Genomic DNA, 25558 nt, shown 5'->3' with positions numbered 1-25558 from the left:
CTTGCTCTGATGGCTGCACGGAGCAAGGCAATGCGCTCCCATCTTGTGACACGGACCATGAGCTGCAAGAGCTGCAGCATCCCACAGCATCTCTGTGACTGCAGGGAACCGTACTGGTGTGGGAGCTGCCAGGGACGGAGTCAGAGCCATAAGCCTGCCCCCCACCTTGCCTGCAAGTGTGGGAAGGAGAGAGTGACCCACTGATAAATAACCATTTAGATTGCGTGCTCAAGCCAAGAACTGAGCGGCTTCTGTCTTTACATTGCTTAAAAATTTTAAATATCTTAAGGGAATACAAAGTGCATAACTGTTTAGAACTTTATTTTGAAAAATGTGAAGCTCTTCAGTATTTTGTGGTGAAAATGAGCAGTTCTGCAGGTCATTCTTTGTGGGGAGAGAATGAGAGGTACTGAGGGTTGCCCAAAAGGGGGACTGCTCCAACGTGCCACTGGCAAACCCCAGATTTGTCACTGAAATTGATGCAAAATGCTGGGTGCTCTGTGCTCTTGTAGGTCTAACCCTGAAGCTGCCCAACAGTGGAGTTCCTCAGACAGTTTAGGTGCCTATGTTGAAATGTTGGCTTTAATGCCATCAGAAGTCTCCCGACTGTCACTCTAAAAGGAGAATAGGAGGGAAAAGTCAAAATGGTTGAGAAATAAGTGTGTCTCTTAAACATTGAAGTCAATGTTGTCTGGAAAAACGCCTCTGCAATGTCCTCTGTGTAGGGTTTCTTGCAGAGGTGATACTTTTACCCTCTGGAAAGGATAAAAAAATCCAACCAACTACAAGTTCCTTGGTATTTTTTCCCCAAGGCTTAGCTAACAGACAGGAGTTAGCTGCTCAAACCGATATGATGAAAAACTGGCAGTATGGTGTGCATGTGCTGGAAAGGCCAACAAGTAGAAATAGTCACAAAGTTGTTATGAAGATAGTCTATCAGTAATGCCTTGGTATCCTTCAGTATATCTGCTCACATGAGTTGTGTAAGGGACATTACCAATAACTTTAATTACTCAGGTGCCTGCCTGTGCCCTGAAGTTGGTGTGTTAGCACTTTCTGGATGTTACTTGTTTTCTAGAAAAATATATTCTTGAACTGCGTGCATAATGCTACTTCTGTCTCTGTTGTGAAGGTAGTTGTCCATGGCAGTGAAGGAAAGAATCAGATTGAGTTGTTTTAATAATTTTTGAAAGTGACTTGATTTAGTATTGTGTCAAACACTATAGTGTTGCTGTCAGCTGTTTTCATCTGTTGTGAACTATGGACTAAATAATGATCTTGGCAAACGTATTTTATGGAGATCTATTATGGGCACGCTTCATTTGCAAGCAGGGATTTCAAAGTTCACATCTTGTACTTGGTCTTATCTTAATGATAATGAACTTGCTCAGGTGGTTTTATAGGAAATGCTGACACCCGCTATGTGGGCACAGGACCTTTATCTGAAACGGTGCAAGCTCAGGCTTTGAGCCTGTCCCCTGAGCCAAGCAAGCCCTGCAGGACGCTGCTTGGAGGGCGGTCAGGGGTAGCAGAGCTGCCATGAGCAGCTGGAAGTGACTTCAGGGCTGCAAGCAGCTGTCTGCTCTTGCTGACCTCAGTGGGACCCCTCCTGTGCTTCCAGGGCTTCCTAGGTTAATCTCCAGCTTATGGGAATGCCTGCTAACGTGGATCACTCCACTGGGCCATGTATTCAGCCCTCCTTAAGTCTGAGCTATGGGAAGTTTGTCCCTTTTCAGGACTTGGCATCCACCCCTGGCAGGGCATCTTGAGTCTATTCCTTACTCTTGACTTGCCTTTAAGGTAACATCCCTGAGAGTGAATTGAAACAGGATTCATCTTCTGTGGGTGGTAGGGTGGTCTACCACCACCTTGAATGATGCGTGGTGAGCAGTCATAGTGGGATGGGATGCTTTGTCTCCTCAGTCCTTTTTGATTTCTCCCTGGGAGTGTATGTGAGTCTATGCATAGCCTGAAAAACAAAAGGCTGTCAAATGAAGTTTTTCCCAATGACCTTCTTGCACCATGAAAAGTCCTCCTTTAACAAACTGAAAACTTATTCATCCTGAACAATACTGTGTTTATGTTTCATTATTTGTTTTGAGCTGAACATTTCCTATGTCTTCCAGTGGTTTTAAAGGAATGTTGCTTAGTATTTTCCATTAACTTGTGGTTTTTTCCCTCCACAGCTGCAAAAAGTAACAGTAAGGCCAAGTCGGTAAGTGGTGTTTTCTGTTATAAAAAGTTGCTCCACTGACCCTCTTTGGGTTACATTGTTTGGGTAACTTTAGCAGCACACAAAAAACGCCCCATCCTATAAATATACTTTAAAAGTATAAAGTAATGAGTTATTAGCCAACACACGCAAAGCAGCCTGGTAGCTTATTAAATCCTAGCTAAGCATTAGTGTGCTCACCACCCTGATAAAATGTCTGAAGAGCCTTTGCTGACTGAGCAGACATCGGCTGGGAGGAGAAGTGTCCCTGGAGCCCGTCCTTCATGTGGCTGAGTTGTCATCATCCACCAGCTCTCCCTTAGGACTCTTTTTACCTTTCGGTGTCAGTTCTTCCTCTTGAATCTTTGAACTGTTAGTGACACCTGTCTCAGCAACCCTGTCTCTGCCTTTGCTTTTTTTTATCTCACAAGGTTTTATTCTGCAGACTTTCCCCACAGCTTTCTCTCAGCTTAGTGGCTTCCTCAGCAGCCAAAGTCAAAGCTGTGCAGCGGGGTGGTGTCAGACCTCCGCCTGGCATCCCCAGGGCAGGGGGAGGTTACAGAGAGCGTTACAAAAGGTGACCTTCAGGTTACCTCATCAGTGGTGGATACAGTGCTTCCCGGCCAACGAGGATCACAACAGAAAATGTTTCAGTAAATGTGTGTGCGTGCACATGTATAATGCAACAGAGGTTTAAGAGGACAGTGTAGTGCAAAACAAGAACAGTATAGGTCATATATTATCAAGGCATAACCGCATATTCTCTTCTTGCTTCTAGCATCTTGGAAAAACAGAAGAAGGTCTGTTACCTTGGGAAAGGCCCTGTAGCTTTCTCCTGCGTGCCCCTGTCCATGCTCAGCCCCAGCTGTGACATGCAGATCTCCACCAGTTCAGGGGCAGCCAGTAAAAACCCACCAGTGGCTGCTGTGCTGGCATGTGAATGCAGGACACCTCTGCCAGGCACATGAGCACTAGTGGCGTAAAACAGAAACCCAGCCTTAATGGAAGGTTGTCACCTCCCCAGATCAGCCGTAACACCCTCTTGAACAATCAGCTGTTGAGTAGTGTGATGGCATAACACTGGGGAGGTTTGTGAGAACCCCAAGAAGGTCAAAAAGATTTTACTGAGGTTTTGTGAATTTCGGGTGGGGATGGGTCCCACCAGCCCCCGGGCCAGGACTGCCCTGTCCCTTTTTTCTCTGTAGGCAGGCCTGATATGGGGGAGGCTTTGTTCTGCTTCAGATGGAGACATTCTCTCCTCCCCAGGTGGGTTATACCCAATTACACTGGCAGAAACCAGTTGTGCAGTGTGGGTTACTGTTTTAGGGCCTAACCTAACAACTGCTGAAATCAAAACTTTTTGGGTATATCTAATGGGTGCTGAGCCAAACCTTCACAGTGTGGTTCTCCACCCGTCTCCTCGGCAGCATGGCTTAGGGGCATGGTGCACAGACAGGGCTGGGTAGCATTCTTCTGTATGAACTCCAGTCCACCAAGAGCTGTGCCCAAGTTGGGGCTAGTCATCTAGAGCTCCTGCTATCTTCAGCTCAGGGAAATAGGCACCTTCAAGTGAATTTTATCTAATTTTGGAATGCATTTGGATGGTCTTCCTTTGGAGACATCTCTTTGTGCCCATGGAGGATGTGGTAAATCAAGAGTGACAAGTTTCTATTTAGGCCTCTCATTTTCATTGCTCTAAAGCTATATGAGTCCCACCTGGCACTCACCTCATCTGAAGTCAGATTCTTTCAGTGAGGCCTGCTTATCAAACCACGGGTAAGATGTGCATTATACACTTGGTTCAGTTGATAACGAAGATCAATGCTGTTCAGGCTGCTTGGATGTCCTCATGACTGAGTCAGTCTTAAGTCAGCAATACTCTCGCCACTCTCTTATTTTCATTTCTCTTGCAGTATTCACAAAAAGCTTATTGTAGCACACAAGTCTCACTAAGTGTTGTGTTGTTCATTAAGGCTCTGGCCAGAGGCTTTGCTGGAGACATGGACTCTCCAATTTACTCATGTTAGGCAGGATTTTCCCATGTAAGGTTTCTTTCCTTTTGATCTAAGAAGTTAACTTTTTTCTGTTTCACATGGAATACAGATTGGTTTGATTCCTAAACCCTCACAACTTGAAGACAAACAATGCCATTCTTTTCTTGTCTGTGCTTCTTAAGTTTCATAACTGTTTTACTTCTGGGATGTTCTGAGGCTTATTAAAAAATCTGATTTTTGCAACTTGCAGAGTTAAACCTGTAAAAAGGGAGGATTATGTTCAACTTGCGTTCTTAGTAATTTTAATAAAAATGATATGTATTCATCCACTAAGAAGAATAGGCGATCAGAAGTCAAACTTCTACTGATCATGCCAGATTTGTGCCTGATGTATGCTTTTTTCCCCTCTGTCTCAATGGCAAGAGCCATGTCACAAGCTGCATGACGGTGACTGTGGAGATGCCTATCACAGCAGGTGAAGACTCAGTAAATCTGGCAGTTAATGCCATGCTATTTTAGGTTAGGAGTGAAGTTGGTTCTATCAGTAAGTCTGAAGAAATGAAGGATTCTTCATCAAGCAGAGTATTTGTAAGGACAGGGAGCTTTTCCAAGATATTTGTTTGAATAAAATGTTTAAATGTTTATTTGTCTCAGCTGGAGGTATTTAAAAATAGCCCCAGGCTTCTAACTGCGGTGTGCTGTGGGGGTTTAGCATGGTGGGGTTTTGTTGGATTTGGGTTTTGATTTTTTTTTTTTTCCAAAAGCATTGGCTTTTTGCATATTTTTCGATACCAGTCAAGATTGCTCTAAGGGTTAGATGCTGAAGACTTCAAATGTACATCGTGCAATGCTTGAAGGTCAAATATAGCATTGCTAAAAATCTCTTGCAAAGGGCAGATGAGAAGTCTGTAGAGCTCTGGGGTCCAAGAGAGGAAAGTGAGAATTGTCTCTTAGTTCGGGTAAACCAGTGTCGTTCCACAGAAGCCCATGCAGCCTCCTAACCCCTGAGTACCTACCCACTCCCGCTGAGTCTGTATTGAGCTTGCTCAAGCTGTAGGTCGTAGTGAGTGACGTTAGTCTGCGTTGCACAGCTCTGAGCTCATGCTGTCTGTCTCTTGCCTCCAGCCCAGCTGCTTTGGCTACCCCTTGAGCATCTTCTTCATCATCATCAATGAGTTCTGCGAGCGGTTCTCCTACTATGGCATGCGAGGTACGTCCCATGTCCTGTGTCTCCTCATGCTAACCCTTACTTACTCAGCCCTGACTTTGGTTTGTAACCCGTTGTTTTGCTGTTCTTCCTACAGCGGTGCTCGTTTTGTATTTCAAATATTTCCTGCAATGGGATGACAACTTGTCTACAGCCATCTACCACACATTCGTTGCTCTGTGCTACTTGACACCGATCCTTGGAGCACTCATTGCGGACTCTTGGCTGGGAAAGTTTAAGTGAGTGCTTCCTCGGAAAACAACCAAAAATCATGAAAGCTCACCTGAGATCAGTGTTACTTAAACCATCACTTAAAGCAGCAGCTCAGAACAACAGCTTCAGAGCTGGTGTTGGCTACTCCAGGATTGTTTGTGGCTTTTTTTTTTCTCCAAAGCTTGAGGTTTTAATTGATTTAGCTCAGACCTGAAACTGCACTACGAGTTAACAAACGTTACAGTTCCGCTAATCAGTTAGGGGTAGTAGCTTCCTTTCCAAGCATGCTGCATTTTTTTTTTCCTCTCATCTGGACAAAATGTAAGCTAAACAAAGGAAAGTATTCACCAAGTTGTGAAAATAGATACTGGAGGTCATAATTACATTGGACTGCCTCTTTACCTATTGCAGGTGGCCAATGAAATAGCAAAATACTGTGTTATCTGGTATTAACGGGACTTAGAATATATTCTAAAATATTCTGTGATTTCAGTATTGACTTGACAGCTCAGTGGGAGGTTTTACTCAGTTGCAACTCTTTCTTTAAATGATGAATTCTGGGTTTTCACCTGTGTTCTAGTTGCTCAGAAAAGTACTGCTGAATGAAGTGCTTTGAAATGTAACCAAATTATTTCCAACAGCCTGATCTTGCTCTCCTTTACTGATGTCGTGATTCTAATAGTGTTTACTTTGCCTGAAAAAAGCACAATAAAGATTTTATGGAGGTATATGAGTCAGGAATGTTAGCTGACCTGTCAAAGGTCTCCCAGAGATTAGAGATGAAGCCGTCTGTGCAGTTGGTTGGCTGAAGGTTGCACCATCTTCCGCTGTGTTGGCAGCCTCTGGGAGCCCAGGGCTGCAACCACTGTCAAGTGTGCTCTGCAGAGCTGGTCTGATCAGTGTGAACTCATTGCAAGCAGCTGGATATCTTGCAGATTGCAGCCTGAATATATTGTGTACTCTCTTGTTTAGATGGTATGACTTTTTTTTTTTTAAAAAAATCTATCTTGGCTTTTACCTGTTTTATCAAGATGAAGGCTTACAGATGTTGCATCCCTTCTCCTCTGGTACTTGTGTATACCAGTGCCACAGCTGCAAGCACCCGGTCACCAGACCCTTAACAGGAGCTTAGTAGGATGACTCAGGGCTTAAAACTGGAACTTTAAGCTTGACAAGAAAAAACATGCTTTTGGAAAAAGCATGGGTTTGATGTACAAATGTCCTAAAATCCAGCAAGGTGCTATGAGGAAGGCTTAAACAATAATTCATTAAAAAAATCTATGATGACAAGAGGAAGAGGAGGTTACCCAAGCACTGTTAAGCACTCTTATAGGAGAAACTCAAGTCTTCCACAGTCCATGTACTTTGTGCAATGTCTGCCAAGGAGCATGCTGGGACATGCTCACATATTGTTAGATGTGAAGTTCTTGGGGAAAACAGTACAGAAATCACAATTATTTTTTTTAATTGGGTACCATCTATGCAGTGCCAATTATGTGGATGTTGTCCTCACAGCATGCTTATGAGCCTCACAAATAAAAAACAGAAGTTTTTCTCCTGGTCAGCTCAGGTTTAACTTCAATTGGAAACTTTCTCCCAAGTTGTTCAGCAACTAAAGTAACTATATGGAAGTGCTATTTAAAAAAAAATTCTAATTTATCTAGTAAATACCACTAAATAGCAGATTCACTGTTGCCCCACTTTGTATAGATTTTTACCCTGCTACAGGGAAGAGCATTTTTAAGTCAGAGAAACCTTGTTCTAAAGTGAGAAGAACTTGGTCAATGGTGTAAGTGATGCTTCCTCTGTCCCTCTTGTATCAGAGTGCTCCAAGCTTGCTGTGAGGATCTCTTGCCTTTGTCAAATAGCTTCGGATTGTCCTGGGTCCTTGAGCCTTGCCCTTCATTGTCATGGGCTGCACTGGGTTTGGGACTGCTTCTCCTGCAAACTAGTTTTCAATAATTCACATCACTGCATCCTATTTCTCCTGATTTTCCTCCAAACCGGAGACCTGGGTCTGTGCCTATTGAATGGAGCCCTAACCAAGGAAGCGGATAAACGTGGATTAAACCATAGTCATGTACTTAAGCTTCAGTAAAGTTAAAATGGAGTATCCTCTTACATACAAGAAAGAGGAATGGACCCTGCAGGCATGGGGGTGAGGGCTGGTGATTCTGGAGTATTACCTGCCTAGGCACCTCCTGGCAGAGGGAAGTCAGGCTGAAAGCCTGCAGTCTGTACTCCGCTCTGAGTTTAAAGATGTTGGTACACTTACAACTGAGAGTGGGGTAATAGAGTTGTTGTTCACAACAGTATTTTGGGGGAGTTTCCATGTTTAAAGTAGATTTTAAATTTTTTTTTTTTTACTCCTTGCAACTGCAATATAAAAGAACATAGAGGAAGTTTAAATGTTATTAAAATCAGTGTAAATTGCATGCTTTAGTGTTGTAGAGTAGTCCATTTGAACTTCACCGTATATGAAATATGATAATGGTATTCTCGAGTTGGTTATTAAAAAGGCAACCACTGAAGATATTTAAATATCTCCCATGACCTGGTGATATCTACAGAATCCATTTGTCATCTTGCCTTACTTAATTAAACAAGGCTAGCTAAAATAATAATAATAAAAAAAAAAACAGAATAGAAATATTGTGACAGAGGTATGTGGACAGATTTTTACAGTAGCTTGTGATAAGTTGAGTCCATAACTTGTCATATATCTTAATTATGCTTCTTTACTAAGCATCTTTGAAATGAGCAAAAGTCTACGTTATCTGTGTGCATATGTATATGTGCGTAATTGTGTTAACATATCTAAATTTATATCCTCTCTTTATAACAGGACCATTGTCTCCCTGTCCATTGTCTATACGATTGGGCAGGCAGTCATGTCTGTAAGCTCCATAAACGACCTGACGGATCACAACCGGGATGGCTCTCCCGATAAAGTATCAGTGCACATGTGAGTTGCCTTGTACATGGTTTTTTTCCGGGTTGATGAAGGGTGGGACAACTTGCACCTTAAATTTATGCTACTTGAATTTCAACTGTCTTGCAATCAGTCTCTTACGTACGCTTTAAGAAAGAAAGCAAAATGATTTTTTTTTTTCTTTTTCTCTTTTCTACGTTGTTCCAGTGCTCTGTCCATGACTGGCTTGATCCTCATTGCACTTGGTACTGGTGGGATCAAACCTTGTGTGTCAGCATTTGGTGGAGATCAGTTTGAAGATGACCAGGTAACAATGTCTTTCAGATTTTCGATCATACAGATACTCTTACTAATGTTTGACTATTATAATACTCTAATAATATGCATATTTAGACATGTGCATTACTGTGGTGTTTCCTGAGTAGCTGAAGAAGGAGCTAGATAACTATTTGTCTTGAACTGTGCAAACAGAGCTGCTGATTGTTCAATCTAGGCTGATCAACGTGGTTCTGGCTAAGTCTTTCTAAACATCTTTATGTTTTTACTGCAGGAAAAACAAAGAACTAGATTCTTCTCTATCTTTTATTTGTCAATTAATGCTGGAAGTCTCCTATCTACTATAATCACCCCAATTCTCAGAGGTAAGGCCACACATTTGTTTATGAAATAGTTAAACATGAGTAAAGGATGAGTGTTGGATTGCACTCCAGCTGATAGGTTTAAATGAACGGTCTGTTCTTTGACACCTTGTAGAGTTATCTGGCAGATAGTCTTCAAGTTTTCATGTGTGTCATCCAACTTCTCACAGGTGAGGTACTGTCAAAACCAAGCCAGTTTGAGATCTGAAATGCCTTTAGGATCAGAAGTACTAGATCTGAAGAGACATGCTGAAGCCATCAACTTGTATGCCTAATGCATGTTTCAATTCCATGGAGGTACAAATGTGGCACCTTTTCCAATGCCTTTAAAACCATCAGACAAGAAAGAGTTGTACTGTTTGCTGGGACGGGAAGGGGGGAGAGAGCCCTCTACTCTGGAAGTGAAGGCTATTCCAAAGTGTGCCCATGCAAAGTACAGAAGCATCTATGCACATGGGAACACACTTATCCATGTGACAAAGTAAATAATGTTTTTCATATTGTTAAAGGAGGAAGTTATTTTTCTCTTCTGCTTATAATGAATAGCGTGATCCTAAACAAAAAGCAAACAATTCACTGATCCATATGCATATGGATTTCCGTGGCAAGCTTACACAGATGGTGCTGTATGGATGTGCGTGGCAGGTGTTTGAGGAAGGCTGTTTTTCTCAAAAGAAAGAGAACAGCATGTGAGTTCTGGAATAACCCTAAAGCATTGGGCTGAAATTCTGGCCTTTGGATTTCTTGACTGGAACAGACTGTGAAGAAGCATTTTAGATGTTTGCTTAATGCAAATTCTATCCTTTCCCAAAATGGAAGGAGATATGCATAAGCACAACATGCGATTTACTTCCATGCTGATACAGGGTGAAAACTACCTTGGAAAAACAGACAAATTCAGCTGAGGAAAGTGAAACCAGTATGTCCTGTAACAGTTTAACCAAAAGGCTAATACAACTAAATCAAGACATTAATTAGCTGCAAGCTAATTTTTTTCAAACCAAATCAAACTCTCAAATTCTCCTCTTAAAAGAAGTATGGTGAAAAAGGTAATAATTTTGTTTAGTCTTTTACTTTTCCCTGTTAGTAGCTATGTCCACACTCTGAGCATCATTTCAGGACATATGCATGAAGCTTATAAAGTCAAATCACTGACTACTGCCGGGGGGATTGTGTGTGGTGTTTGAGAACTTTTTCAACAAGCTACACTTACTATGTTATTTTCATCTGTGTTTATGAACTTGTCCCAAAACTTTTGTAATCTAGTTCCTTTCTCACCAAGAACATGCGTTTGACCATTCTAGTAGGATTCTTCACTTCTCAGTGTAAAACTAAATGTAAATCTCCTATGAGGAGAGGCTGAGACAGCTCAGACTGTTCAGCCTGGAGAAGAGAAGGCTCAGGGGGATCTCACTGATGTATATAAATACCTGAAGAGAGAGTACAAAGAGGACAGAGCCAGGCTCAGTGGTGCCCAGTGACAGGTCCAGAGGCAATGGGCACAAGCTGAAACACAGGAGGTTCCCTCTGAACATCAGGAAACACTTTGTCACTGTGAGGGTGACCAAGCACTGGCACTGGCTGCCCAGGGAGGCTGTGGAGTCTCCATCCTTGGAGATACTCAACAGCCGTCTGGACATGGTGCTGGGCAACTAGTTCCAGGTGGCCCTGCTTGAGTAGGGGGGTTGGACCAGATGATATCTAGAGGTCCTTTCCAACCTGAATCATTCGGTGATTTTTGTGATACATAATTCTCCTTTTCAATAACAAAAGATAAGTTGGATACTGATTGTCCACTCTGTCAATAATGTCAGTAGAGACATTTTCTTTTCCCCCTGAGTTAACAATGGATGCAAAGAACAGAAACCCTATGTAAAATCTTGGCAGCGCTGACTGGGACTTTTATCTAATGTCACTTTGTACTTCAGCTCAAGAGTGTGGCATTCATAGCAAACAGCGATGTTACCCACTAGCTTTTGGAGTTCCTGCTGCCCTCATGGCTGTCGCCTTGGGTAAGTGGAATTGTTTCCATCTTGCTGCTTCAGTTATAGACATGATTAGATGATAATGATCTCAGAAAAAAGAGAAAGTGGTAGAAATCTCCAGGTATCAACCTCTACCAATACCTGATCATTTCTGCAATTTTTGACTTAAACTTTTTTTCTTGGGTGGGGGGTGGTGGGTGGGATTAACCTGAAGCACTCACTTTTACAGAAGAGACTGATTTACCAGGAGACACTGATGAGGCTTGGGAGAGGCACAGATATACCATTGAATTCTGTACATTATGTAATTTAGTGTCTATATTTCTTGGACTACTGGGGTGTATAAATAAGATCTTTTGAATGTAGTGTGAGAACTCTGAGAAAATGTGGTTTTTGGAAACTATCTGTCGTCCAGGACAGCGAACTGTATAAGGTAATTGTCCCTGCGCTGGAGAAATGCCATAGTGGTGTGTCAGTATTTCTCAAACATCTGCATTTTTGCTAGCTGCGCTACGGGTCACTCCCCGAGCCTTTCTGCTGCAGCACAAAGACCAAGAAACTAGGGGGTGTCAGTATGTACCGCAGTATCCCTCGTGGTCCTGGTCCCTCATGGTCCGGACCAGGAGCCTACCCAGGGTGGGCCTCCAGCTACCAGTGACCCCATCTTGCCCGTGCACCCAGCCCAGGGCGGACGGCGGCTGTGGGGGTTTGCCTGTGTCCTGCCCCGCACGTGGGAGGGTGAGGCTGGGGAACGTGCCTGGGTGTGGGAGCTGAGGACACCTCGGCGAGTCCTGCAGTTCAGGCAGAGCCTCACGTGTCCCTGCGTGACGTGAGCTGCAGCGTCCTGGACTCCTGAGAAGGAGCCCGTAACGCTGTCGTAATCTGGTACAGCAAGGCCAGAGCCAAGGTCCTAAGTGGTCCTTGTTTTGACCATCTGTCAATTAAGCTAACGTCCCACTGAGGACTTACATGAAGAGTTTCCAGATTTAGTCCTTTGTCTTAAATAGAAGTAATCTGCTAGTATTAATTTGATTTCTTTTACTGTATGATAACATGCCAATAGGCAATTTCATTGCTCCTTAGGAGGCTTATTCCCACCCTGATGTAACTCCTTGACTGTTACAGTTTCCATACCAAATTATTTGCTGCTATTTTCAATTAATCCTGAGCTGCTTTTGGTTTCTGTTTGTGTATTGTAGTTGTGTTCATAGTTGGAAGCAGAATGTACAAGAAAGTTCAACCTCAAGGAAATATAATGATTCAAGTTTCCAAATGCATTGGAGTAAGTACTATTTGTATTCCCAAAAACCCTGGCAACAATTTCTAAAACTGTTCAGTAAACTTGCCTAGATCAGAAATCTGTTGTAATATGAAGAAAGCTTCTGAAGTTTTTTACTTTTTTTCCTCACAGGAGGCTTCTTACTGACACCTCCAAATTTAAACTGCCTTTTTATTTATTTATATCTTAGTTTATATGTGAATTTATACACAAAGGAAACAAAGTAAGATGTCAGTGATGTGTAAAAGCTTATCCCAGCTTCTGGGAATCATTCCTTCCTCATTTGTGCACCTTTATGCAGCCCTGTAGTAAGAGATAAACATGCCTTAAATGCAATATTCCCTCAGAGGCTTAGAGCAGTTAACAGAAGTAAGTCACCTTTAGCACCCTCTAAACACTAGAAGCAGGAGTGTCATCTTGAATGACAAAACAGTGTATAGCATTTATAAATACTTGTAACGCCATTAAACAAAATTCTGTCTCTCCTCAGTTTGCCATTAAAAACAGGTTTCGTCATCGCAGCAAGGAGTTCCCCAAGAGAGAGCACTGGCTAGACTGGGCGAGTGAGAAGTATGACGTAAGTACTGCATGAGCACTCCTGTGCCGTGACATCCCCCGACCCTCAGCTTCTCTTCTGTCTGCTCTGATCCATTGCTTCAAGCGCTGGGCAAATAGTTTTGGGCCTCTCAATCATTTAGAAGCTAATGGTCTGTCCAAACCTCAGTGCTTCCCTGGGATTGCAGGTTATCACCCCAGCTCCTGTGGGAGAAAGCAGAGCTGTGTGAGTTGATGCTCTGTGTGGTCATAGGCTGCCCGGGGAAATTCAAGGGAGATGAAGAAAAGACTATTTCCCTTGTCGAACAAGTACAAGCACCTATTAGGTTTTGAGTTGGTAAAATAGCAAGCGTTATCCTTGTCAACTTCTTGTTTATCTCAGTAAACTGGCTTCAAACAAAAATATGCTGGTTTAATGACTGCAGGAGGGAAAAATGGGCATGGTGCTGACTGTCATGTTTAATGCGCAGGGCCATAACACTTGTCTCGGGATCAAACTGCAGAATTATGCTTAGGAATTTCAGCTTAAGTGGATAAACACTGCATCCCCCTGGCCTCAGTACAAGCTCCTTACCATGACTCTCAAAGCTTTGTGTCCCACAGTCCCCAACCACGTCCCTTGCTTCCTGCCCTGTCCCCTTTATTTTCCTTTTGCCTATATGCATTTTTCACGTGTGAAATGCGTTCCGCAGTCACTCGTTGTTCAAACGCCTCCTTCCTAGAAAAATCACACAGCACTAAGTGCTAAATCTCATGCTGCCATCAGTATACATGCCAAGAGGCATAAGTCTCTCTGATATCAGTGTCACCTTTAACCAGCAGCCCTTCCCACACCCACAAGCAGACCTTGTGCTTTTTAACAGAAATCAGCAGAAGTACCCACAACGTACAAAGTTTAGGATGTGGGTAAACATTACGTGATGTGTCTTTACCTGTTGCTGTGCTGTGAATAGCAGTCTGCAACTGTCTCTTTTTTTTTTTTTTTGACCAATTCCTCTTGTGTAATTCTTATTTGCTGCAGAAACGACTGATTGCTCAGACTAAGATGGTGTTGAAGGTGCTTTTCCTTTACATCCCTCTCCCCATGTTCTGGGCGCTTTTTGACCAGCAGGTAAAGTAGAAATTGTTTGGCTTGGCAATTAGAGTTGTACCATGTCACTCTATGTACTCTGAGGTCACCAGACATAAAAGGCGCCTATGGGAAGGTGGAAAATAATTCTTTGCAAATTCTTTAACCTGGTTCTAATGTGAAGGGGTAGTTACTGAGTCATGTTAGTACAAGAAGTTCTGCAGCCAGGGAAACTCAGTTTATCTGGACATGCCCACAACTGATTCAGTGACTGAGGCCTTTCCAAATCTTCTATCAGCCAGGACTCGGAGGATGAAACAGTAGTTTAAAGCTTTCTTAGTTCTAACACTTATTCACTGTCAGTTGTGAGATGGAATGTAGGGTCCTAGTGGAAATGCCCTGGAGAACCAGGGCTGAAATAACCTGGATGCCAGTTTGCTTAATCACTCAAACTTGTTATAAATACCTCACACCTTCAAGCAGAAGTATAAGCCTATAATTCCCATTCACTTCGTGGACTGAGTGCTCAGGACTCATGAAAGCAGGCTTTCATCATTAAGTATTGAAGTATGAATTTAGGAGGGTGTCTGAGAGAACCAGAGGCTGAAAGCTTTATCCAAGGCAGACTGTAGGAAGTTTGCTCTAGATTGCCTAGATCGTGCTGCTTTAGTCTAGTACCAGTGAGCTGTAACTATCAGTGTGACCTGTTACAAATAGGCAACCCTGCTATGAAATTCAGAATTAAATACTCATTACATGAGTAATAACTCATATCTCAGACAGTGGTACACCGCGAGTGGTATAAAGGCTCTCGCCACAGATGCAGCGATGCACGTTCCTGTCCCACCCTGGGCTCAGGCTGAAACTCAGCCCCGCTTGACCCAGCTATAGGCAGGTTTTCTGGGCAGAGGGCTCAAGACAGGTCCAGCCCTGGCTTGGCCGCTCACTGCTGGACTGTGTGAAGGAAAGATGGACATGTCAGTGGTGCGGGGTGCTCGGGCTCAGGCAGGCGGCACAAAGGCGCTCGAGAGGCTTCCGTGCGCAGCACACGGCAGTGCTCTGTGCAGGATGTCCCTGCCATCTCTCCAGCTAATCTCTGCATCTAAATTATTCTCCACTCTGCTTCACAAAACTAGTAAATAAAGTGAAATGGGCCACAAGGATCACGTTGTTCAAATGTTGACATTGCAGAGTGACAATACTCCTGTAGCAAGCTAGCTTTATTTTTTCATTGTATTGCCTGTCTTTCCCAACACTTTAGTTACAAAAACAATTCAAGGGGAACTTTGGAAGATTGATTTACTGTGGCATTTGACTTTCTCTTCTCTTCTTAAGGGGTCAAGATGGACGCTGCAAGCCACAACAATGGATGGGAATTTTGTAGGTTACTCTTTATTGCTTTTTTTTCTTAACTAACATTTACTTTTCAGATCAGTTTTATTTGTTGTCATAATATTAAAAACTATTTCTTTTTCTTCACCAGGGATCTATTCAGATTCAGCCAGACCAAATGCAGGTACAGTAATCTTCTATCTGCCAATTCTAAGTACTTCCCAAGATTATACATATATATATTTTTTAATTGCACTTCATTAAAAAAAGGACTTTGAAATATACTTAATTTTTTTCCCCTTCTTATGTTCATCTTCAACAGACTGTGAATCCAATCCTGATTATTATAATGGTCCCAGTTGTAGATGCTGTGATTTATCCTTTAATCAAGAAATGCAAGATCAATTTTACGTAAGTTGATGTACTTACCTAACTTCAACAGAGGCTCATTTTAGTGGTTTCTTTAAACTGCTCTTCCAGCCCTAATGTAACAAGAGCAAGCATTCAGCTAAGGAGAAAATAGCAGTGTATTTAAAACGAGGTTGATATTGTAAAGAAATGAAAATTTAAAAATATAGAATACTACAAGTGGTATGTACAGGCACCACAGACTAGAGGAAGAGAATCTAATATAAAGTAACAATATTTTCTAGTTAAGGGCAAAATCTTTTGATTGCAGGAGGGATGCTGTTTACTGTCTTCCACTTCCCCCATGTCTACCCCTTCTCCCTCCCAAAGTATAAGTAGAAATACAACATACATCCTTAGCATGTGTCATGTTTTGGGCTTAAAACTACCTGAGAAAAGATGTGCTTCCTCTTCAGTCCCAGTGAGGAGTCTGGCTCACTGAATACTTCTAGGTGTAGCTTCAGAGGGCATTGCACATTATTTTTAGTGCTGGTAATGAAGTGGCTAGCACTTGCAAGTTGGAGAGGCCAAAGAGAATACAGTTCTTAAAACAATTTTTATAGGGCTAAGATGCAATGCTATTTTTCCATCTAGTTATGAAAACCTGGGGGCATGTGCTGTGTTGGAAACACTTTCATTCATTTGTGGACACTCTACATCTGACAAATGATGCCACAAATAAAGTATCTACCTTAAATTTACCCTTACATCTTACCTGAATGTCAGTAGATGTCTCCTAATTCAACGTATTTCCCTGACTTTTTTTTCTCAATATTATTTCTACATTTAAATCAAAATATAGACACAAGTTTTACCCTTTTTTAAAAGGCATAACTTCTTGTCTTTTTGTTGCTTTAAAGCTAACCACCATACTGGACTGGGTTTTTTCTTCCTGCAGATCAGACTTTTCCAGAAACCTAATAATTGTGTTCAGTCAACATTTGAGCCCAGCAGATGCAGAGTAACAGGTTATTAAGATGCTGCAGGAAAGATATATTTCCTGATAGTGTAACTATTAATTGAGAGGTACCCAGCTTAGCAGAACACTTTCTGTAACAACATTAGCCCTTCAAATGGTGATAATGTGCTAGTTGTGGCCATTTGAGTTTCCCACCGTGGAAAGAAAACAACTAACAGCTGAAGCTTTGAATTAATATTTGTCTTAAAACTCACGTATGTGTTTGTCATTGTACTAGGCCCCTGAGGAAGATCACTGTTGGCATGTTCCTTGCATCTTTGGCTTTTGTTGCTGCTGCCCTTGTACAAGTGCAAATAGACGTAAGTTCAGCCACATGCAAGTATTTACTATTACTATTTAGCTGCTAATACAGGACAAAGTGTGTTTAAGGGGAAAATGAGCCGAGACTCCTAAATTCGGAACCAAGCATATGAGCACAGAAGTAAAGGAGAGAAAATATTAAAGTATATTGCCATAGTGTGATTAGCATAATAAAATTAACTAGCTATTAACACCATCCTGCAAAGTATCTCATCTGCCATTAACATAAATCACGCATTAAAGGCAACCACGTCTTTAAACTGAGACTAAAACCTGAAAACCAGAGATTTGTTTAGCCTACCAGAGGGCTGCTTTGTATCTCTGATCTCTTCTGATATTTAGACTAGAGGTGAAGTGTGACAGTCTGGGAAGCATCATTACGGCATGGGCAAAGGTGATACCTGTTTAAGGCAGGATTCATCACACCTAACTTTCCTTGCCCCAAAGGGAGGTGCCATGCCTGAACCAGATGAAGGTTTCCCCTGTAGCTGGGGCATCGGCGACACCTCTGGGAGGTGATCCATTGCATCTCAAGATCTGAATAGCTATCCAGAGGTGCCTGCCTATCTTCATGCACTATCAAGGCAAGATGCTCAACTCTAAAATAGCTTTAGTTAGGGATGAGAATTCTCTCCTTAATGCCTGGGTCCAGCAGCAAAACAAGCTTTATATTCAACTCTGCCTCTTGAAGTTGGAAGTAAAGAGTCTGGTCTTCAGCTGGTGTAGACACATCCAGGCTGTCTTCCTGAATGCCCTGTTCAGAAGGCCAGAGCTGTGCACACACACATACTGGCATTAGGCAGAAGCTTCATCAAAGCTGGTAACTTCCCAGACTGTTGCACAATAATCTCCTGCAGAAAGGTAAAGATAGACGTGTTTTTGTTGTGTGATGTACCTAAAGAGATTGAAGCGGATGAAAGTATGGGAAGAGAGGAGAGGTTGAGGCAGAACTGAAATAGACGCAACTCTTGCAGCCCTTGATGCTCTGCAAGAGCAGAAGCTATTTACTGTTAGACCTGGTGGGAAGTAGAGTCTCCAGAAGTTCAGTTTCTCTGGGCTATCACACCAGGCAGTGCCCATACGTGCTTCTGTCCAGTTCAGCAGCACCAGTGCTGGGGGAGAATGAGTCAGAACATGGTACAAAAACTCAGGAACCCAGGCAGCCATAGGATGTGGAAAAGCCCATTCCTTGAACTGCAAAGTGGCCTTGGTAGTGGCAGCATGCTGCGGGATGTGATCAAAGAGGAACCACATCTGGCCGTGGAGGCATTGTTGTGGATGAGAGACTTCTTTCCTGAGGCAACAGTAAGGCAGCTTGTGAGATTAGTAACAAAACCCATTATTAAAGTTGCATCTCTCTAGCATTTGCCTGATCTGTGATTGTCAGTCTTCATCATGAGATAATTAAGATCATAGTAATTATAGTACTTTTTCCATGTGACTTAGGATAGGGCACTGATTTTACTTTTTTCTGTCCTACAGAAAACTCTTCCAGTTTTTCCTGCAGCTGGGCAATCCCAAATCAAAATAATAAATCTAGGTACTGATACTGCAACAGTTGAGTTTAAACCTCATGTTCTGAGTGTGAATGTAATGCCTCTGGGGTCGGTAAGTACAGGGAGATGGGGAATAGCAAGTTAAAAAAAAATCTCTAATGGAGTAAGTTAAAGTGGCTCTTAACTAATGCTTCACAATTGTTTCTTTTCTAGTTTTTTTTCCTCTATTGATTTTAAAGTTTTTTTTATTATGGAATGAATTGTTACTAAAAACACAGTAAGTGAAGAAATGGTAACTATTTCAATATTCTAAGTAGTACTAGTTTGTTTTGGCAAAAGTTGTTTTTTTTTTTTTCAAGAAACTGGAAGAAACTTAATAGTGATTTTGAACTAACTGAAAATTTCAGTCTTGCTAAAAAAGTGCCATTTCTAAACAGCAAGAACACCCCTTCCTTCAATAAGAGTCCATTCAGCTCTAGTAAGTCACTGCTCTTACTGTGAGTAATCACTTAAACAGGGAGCTTTTTCTGTGGTTACATCACATATATTAAGCTTGAGATTTTGCTGTCAAAGAACCTTTTCAGGTTCTATTACAGCACAACCTTGATAGCCCTATTGACAGCAAAATATGGTAGAGCTGATGGATATTTTTAATAATGGATGTTAGGAAGTGTATGCTCTGATAGCCTGCAGTCCTGTTTCCATATAAGAGGAGAAACCCTACTCCATTCTCCTCCAAATTTGCCTCACGTGGAAACTGAGCTGTGAGGAGAGGATAAGGGCACCCAAATTGTTTGCTAATGTGGAATTGATATAACCTTGGTGCATACCTGAAAATGAAGGGTGTAAAATGCTCCACTCCTACTATAGACATTTTATAATCCAGATGTTTTGGATTACAAAATGCTTTTTATAATCCTATGAAACAAAAGGGTTACTTTAGCACTACATTAACATGTTTATTAATGTTTTAAATATTCTAAATATATTTTATCAGCATAAAATACTCAAAACATGTCCTGGTAATACTCACTCCTGTTATGCTGAAACCATAAAGATGCAGCTTGCACTTGCATCTCTTAGGAGGTGTTGCTATTTGGAAAATGCTGCATCTTAACTTATGTTAGTACTGGCTCTGTAGCTAAACGGAATTTTACTTAGTGGTGGTGGTAAGCCTGATTTATCTGAAGCAAGAAATACACAGGAAAATACAACAGCTATTCCATAATGCTTGTGGGAAGCTCATGTTACTTTGAAGCTTGTATAATGAAAGAAATTAATAAAAAATAATGATCAAATGAAATTAGTGCTTGATGTAAAAAAAACTAAAAAAATGGAAGTTAGGAGATGCTCATGATCTCTGGCACTTCAGAAGTAACACATGTGTAAACTTCTGACCCCCCAGAGTCCATAACACTCCCTCAAAGGTGTAGACAAACATGCAGTTGCATGGAAATTCATAGCAATTTGTTTCTTTGTAGACGGGCTACAAGACATTTGAGACTTCTCAGTTGCTATCATTAAACATAACTTCTGGAAATAAGACTATAACTAAAGATATCCAGTTGCAAGGGGGAAGCCGTCACACTCTTGGAGTTAAAAATACTGCGACAGGCATTGATGCTGACCTGGTAAGTCTGCTTAATTCCCAAGATATACATTAATGTCTTAGCAGCTATCTACGTGGAGTGTGTGACACTGAGAGGACAAGCTCTGGGTAGCTTTTCCCTTTGTCTTGTTTTCTGTCTCTCCCCCTCTCTACAGCTCACCAGTCTCACTGGTACAGCAGAGAGCAAGGCAGGATGTTGTTTAAAAAAAAAGAAAGTAAAAAAATTACCAACTTAGTATTTAACTTGACAATTATCCTTTCACCAAGACTTAAATGTGTGGTCATACAGTGTTTTCTAGTAGACATGTATCTTAGTAGGATCCTAAAAGGGAAGGTCTGGAGTCTTGCTCTGAAGCCTCTGTTAATGCTCACAGCTCTGTAACAGTGCATATTTAAGCTGTTCACTGATGTCAATGAAATAGCTTGATAATGGTCTCTTCCACCAGCTGTTTGACAATGTCACATCAAAACCAGAAGAAGGAAATAATCTCATCAGGTAGAGTTTGTTTTGCTCCTAAATTTTGGCAGTAGTGTGACTGTCTCTTCAATCTGCCTCTTGGCTGGACTCTTCTTGCTTAACATAGTTTTCTATACTGTAGGAACTCTCCACTTGCTGGACACTTCACTCGACGCTTAGGGGGTGTAGGAACTTCTGGGACACAATTCATCTAAGCTATCTTGCATATCTACTTTGGGTATAATTTAGCTAAATTTGGAAGTGTATGTCTTGCTCCATTGTCTAGACTTTTTTGTAGACAACCAGTACAGATTGCCTGTCTATACCTCCTTTTTAATCTTGGGTAAGAAGTATCCTACTACTTCTCTGCTTTTCTTCTACATCTTCCATTTGCAGATGCATTTGTTACTGGTTTCAGTAGAGGCTTGCTTTTGACATTCTCCTAAGCAGGCAGTGGGCTGATGTGGGTCTAGCTTGCTTTTTGAATTAACTGCGCTTTAAGAGATTGAATCCTTTCAGAAATGTTAACTGACACAAATGAAAGGGGAAGACTTGATGCTTGTTGTGCTGCCAGTATATAATTAAAAGTAAAACCTGTCTTCTTGGACTTATGCATATTTTGTTTAGTATTTCATCATTCTTGCATTTTAAAGGTTCATAAACAATTTGCCTGGTACTATCAATGTCACTATGGGGGACACTTCTTTTGGAACACTGATGTCTCTTTCTGCCAGTACATACAAGGTCTTTCCAGGAGGAAGGTAAGCATTTTCCTTTACCCTAATCTAACCACTTAAAGACATACTTGTCCTTGGGAAAAGGACATAGAACTCTTTTATTTTATATGACACACACAATTGTCTATACCTATGGTCTGAGCTGTGTTTTTTCTCTTTCAGAAAAGATAAGATTACGGCTATTATAAATTCAGTCCCTTGTTCAGAGACTTCAAAGGCATTTGGATTCGGCAGTGCCTATACAATCATAATTAACAGTGTGAGTTGCCAGTGCTGTTGGATGGACAATACAGAATTACTTTTCATGTCAATATTTTCTTTAATTAAAAAAACATTTGTAGAATTATCCCTCTTGCCCTTAATTGTACATGTGATAGAATTCTGGTATGTTAAACAGAACATAAACCATCATTAACTATAAAAATAATGATGGGTATGATAATGACATAATGCAAGAATTCATGTTCATCACTAATGGCCTTAAATTTTTAGCCCTATTAGACAATAAGAATTTGTATGAAGTCTGCTGTAAAATAACTACTACTTTATAACTAGGTATGCGGTGCTTCATATATAGTATTTCTTATTTACCCAGAACTTTGTGTATATGTGATTATAGAGATGATATAGAACTGCTTAGAGTGCCTCTAGTGTACAGACTCTTTATCACTGTTCCTAATGTGCTATTTTAATTTCCAGTGTACTGCAGGCAGTCTTAATGTAACCCTTTCCGAAGATATCCCACCCAATACAGTCCATATGGCTTGGCAGATCCCTCAGTATTTTATTCTTACATGTGCAGAAGTAGTCTTCTCTGTCACCGGCCTGGAGTTTTCATACTCACAGGTAGGTTTTGCTCTTTAGAGCTCTCATGGTGTTAAGAATCCTGGTACAAACAAAGATCTTCTGTGGTCTATTATTTTTAAGTGGTGGTTCCATATTGCTTTGTTTGAACAATTATGTCCTTCAGAGCTCCCTAGCAGGACTATAGGCTGGTGAAAGTTGGCCTTGTTTCTTTCACTAGTATTCAGTGTTTTCATGAAGCTATGCTGAATTATATCATTTGAAGACTTGACCACCAATCCTCACATCTCCTCCTCACATGTGACTTTCCATTGAAAATAAGTGGAACTGTACTGCTGCTGTAAAACCAAGCTGGAGAGCTCTCGAATATAAAATGAACAAGTACTGACACCTTATCTCCGCACCAATTTCCTCCATACAGTCTTTAGCAGCAGTTTAATTATACACTTAATTCCTTTGTCTTCCAACTCTAGTTTGTTATTAGCTGTGTGTATTTCTTCCCTTAATTCTGAGTCTATAAATTGCAGTGATGGGAACGTTGTAAGATGTGGCTTGCTAGACTATAATGCACTCAATTTCTTCATTTAGTGTGTACCATGTGTGACTGAGATCTAAAATGTGCCTGTTAGTACTAGTAATCTCTTGATCCTCAAAGCCTTCTCCAGGCCTGTTTAGTTCTCTAGCAATTTCTAATTAAAAAACCCCACCAAACCCAAGCAATCCTCCTCTCTCCAGAGAACGAGTTTTTGTTATAAGGTGAAGAATGCAGTAAACATCAGAAAATAAGTGATAGCAGTGCTTGACTAAAATTTAAGTGTCTTACTTCTATAGGCCCCATCTAATATGAAGGCAGTGCTGCAGGCAGGATGGCTGCTGACGGTGGCCGTCGGTAACATAATTGTCCTTATCGTGGCTGGAGCATCCAAACTCAGCGAGCAGGTAAGCACGCAAGAAATTGGCGTGCTATTATATTACACTATGAGAAAGCAGCTCTAATCTGGGGGGAGTCATGGCTGATAATCCTCAACCACAACTTTTGGACATCAGCATTATAGTGCATTTGCATTTATAATTGGAATACAGGAGGTTAGTGTTAGCTACAAGTCAGTTGTAGAACTAGTGCTTGACTGAATAATCTCATTAGAGTATATAAGTAACGGAGTTAGGAATCTTTATAGCCTATTTGGATTAAAACTACTGTTGAAGGCTGAGACAACAGGGTAGTAACTTGTTTCCTGGAGCCTCTTCTAAAGTTTCTGTTGGACTTTTTCCCCAAACATGTGTATGTATGTGTACACACATGTGAAACTTTAAACAACTTTAACAAATACTTCCTCAACAAAAGGTTTCTACCTCATTTATCTGTTGTTTGCAGTTCTTAACTCTTGCTGTCAGGCTCCTTTGCTTGCAAGCAGCAGTTTCTAGCATCTCTACAATAAATTGCTTCTCATGGTGTGGAAAGCCTGTGAAGTTCTGGGCTGAAATTCTAGACTAATGGGATTAAAACCTACCAAAATTCCATTCACTGCTAATGAACCTTCACCTGCATACCTCAGCCTTGCCACATCCCTCCTTCTGGCTCCATTGGTTTCAATCCTCATTCTTTGGGGCATGAAAGCTGTGATTCTCCTGGTGAAGAGCACTTGGACAAGACTTTGTCAGACTACTAGTGGCACTCCCTAATGAATCAAAAGGGATATCTGAGAGAGGGAAGAGTCTGTCTTTGAAACGGGTCTGGCAGTCCTGGTTTCGGCTAAATTAATCAGAAAGAGCACGAAACACAGCTGTTGAGGCTTTTCAGATGGAGGTAGCACTTTGAAACCAGAGTTCCTGGTCTTGCTCTCCGCCCAGATTTTCGGTCAGTAGAAACTTGTTACTGCTGACCTAAGTGGAAGCAGGATCACTGCCAGCCTGGTTTAAAATTAGATTACCTGTCCAAAAGGAGCGGCTGAGTTTCCTCGCCAGTCTTTTGATCCATTCCCATGCCTCCAGGAAAAGGGTACTGTAGAACTCTTCAGCATTCACAGAACTTTTGTCTCTTCAATGAAGACAGAACTGCTGAAAGGGCCTCAATTCTGAGTTGCTTCAATATGTGTTATATACATCTAATACTTAGTCCTTTAAGTCATATGATACTTGTTATGTATGCTCAGTTTCACATTCTGAATTAACTTCATTTCTTGCAAACAGTAAAACGGTGTAATTCTTTTGAGGAATGAATATTGATGGATAAATTATACTTTTTTTTTTTTTTTACAGTGGGCAGAGTATGTGCTGTTTGCTGCCTTGCTGTTGGCAGTTTGCATCATTTTTGCTATCATGGCTTATTTTTACACCTATACTGATGTAAATGAGACTGAAGCCCAACTCGATGAGGAAGAAAAGAAACAAGCCAAAATGGATCAAGATGTCCATGAAAAGCAATCTGAAGCTGTCTCTCAGATGTAAAAGGTGTATTTCAAGGAGTGTTTGTAAATTATGGTATCCCATTAACTACCCCGATTCCTCTTACTGCAGGGATATCGGTAACACCTCTGGATAATATGTCTCATAGGAGAGGTTAAGAAAAACTGTTTTAACTTACAATGCAGCCTCTCTTGGGAAGCAAGAGGAAAAGATTAGTCTCTCTTCTACTGAACATGGTATCCTGAAGAAACTCCAGCAGAATTTGCACTCTTAATGTACCTCAAGCTCAAATACCATAGGATTAAAATATTGAAATTGCACTCAGCACTATTAGACCCTATGAAAAGATGTATTTTTATACTGCATTTCAATTTTATATCATGAAAGAAACAAGTATTGCCAAAAAATAGTAATTGAAGCCAAGCTGTCTGCATGACCCCTCTAGTCTCACTGTTACTTGAAAGCAGCAGGTCACATGTGCCTTAAATTCTTTTGTACTTCCTTATGGATAATGGGAGCAAAGCTCTAGCATTGCTTAGATTAAAATACTGTCTGTGCTCCACATGGCAGTAACTTGGACATGCACTGTAATACAATGCTTTATGTGCCTGTTAACTACCCATTTAACTCCTGTTATGTTTTAATTAAATAATATTAATGAGATGTCCGCTCCGGGTAAACAGACAATGGCAAATTACGTTTGGAATAAGCAACAGCAATAAAACTTGTGTTGTAACAAAACAATGAAGGTGGTGTAAGAGTATGACTTACATTTGCATGTTAACAAAACTTGATATCACCTCTCTGCTGCCTCTTCATATGTGCTCTATCACTTGAAGCTAATGGACCAGTGTCAGTCTTCTCTATCTCAATATACCTGTAACACCCATCAAATTTATAGTAGGGAAGACTAAATTTTGCTGCTTAGCAGGATTCTGTGTAGCCC

The 25558-nt window shown here is 41.2% G+C and overlaps 1 protein-coding gene across 1 annotated transcript; it reads left to right on the top strand.

Moving 5' to 3' along the window:
* Nucleotides 1–9: 9 nt before the first annotated feature.
* Nucleotides 10–25345, top strand: SLC15A1 (solute carrier family 15 member 1). The gene is made up of 22 exons (XM_050898741.1): nucleotides 10–45; nucleotides 5332–5416; nucleotides 5511–5652; nucleotides 8472–8591; nucleotides 8766–8865; nucleotides 9109–9199; nucleotides 11125–11208; nucleotides 12381–12463; nucleotides 12951–13037; nucleotides 14037–14126; nucleotides 15420–15464; nucleotides 15568–15600; nucleotides 15739–15827; nucleotides 17021–17102; nucleotides 18586–18711; nucleotides 20081–20230; nucleotides 20655–20704; nucleotides 21319–21426; nucleotides 21565–21661; nucleotides 22102–22248; nucleotides 23038–23145; nucleotides 24466–25345. The coding sequence occupies exons 1-22, from the start codon at nucleotides 10–12 to the stop codon at nucleotides 24652–24654; spliced, it is 2142 nt and encodes a 713-aa protein (XP_050754698.1). The 3' UTR covers nucleotides 24655–25345.
* Nucleotides 25346–25558: the final 213 nt, after the last annotated feature.

The sequence above is a fragment of the Gymnogyps californianus genome, chromosome 1 (genome assembly GCF_018139145.2).
Source record: "Gymnogyps californianus isolate 813 chromosome 1, ASM1813914v2, whole genome shotgun sequence".
In the NCBI taxonomy this organism is placed as follows: domain Eukaryota; kingdom Metazoa; phylum Chordata; class Aves; order Accipitriformes; family Cathartidae; genus Gymnogyps; species Gymnogyps californianus.
Note: the sequence above shows the minus strand (reverse complement) of the source record. Positions and strands in the feature narration are given on the sequence as shown.

What these genes read in the sequence shown, in the direction of transcription:
- SLC15A1 (XM_050898741.1), top strand. Translation starts at nt 10, where the DNA reads ATGGCTGCACGGAGCAAGGCAATGCGCTCCCATCTT. An exon ending in AATCACCCCAATTCTCAGAG is followed by an intron (nt 9,200 to 11,124) that starts GTAAGGCCACAC and finishes TTTGTACTTCAG; the next exon opens with CTCAAGAGTGTGGCATTCAT. An exon ending in GGGCGAGTGAGAAGTATGAC is followed by an intron (nt 13,038 to 14,036) that starts GTAAGTACTGCA and finishes TATTTGCTGCAG; the next exon opens with AAACGACTGATTGCTCAGAC.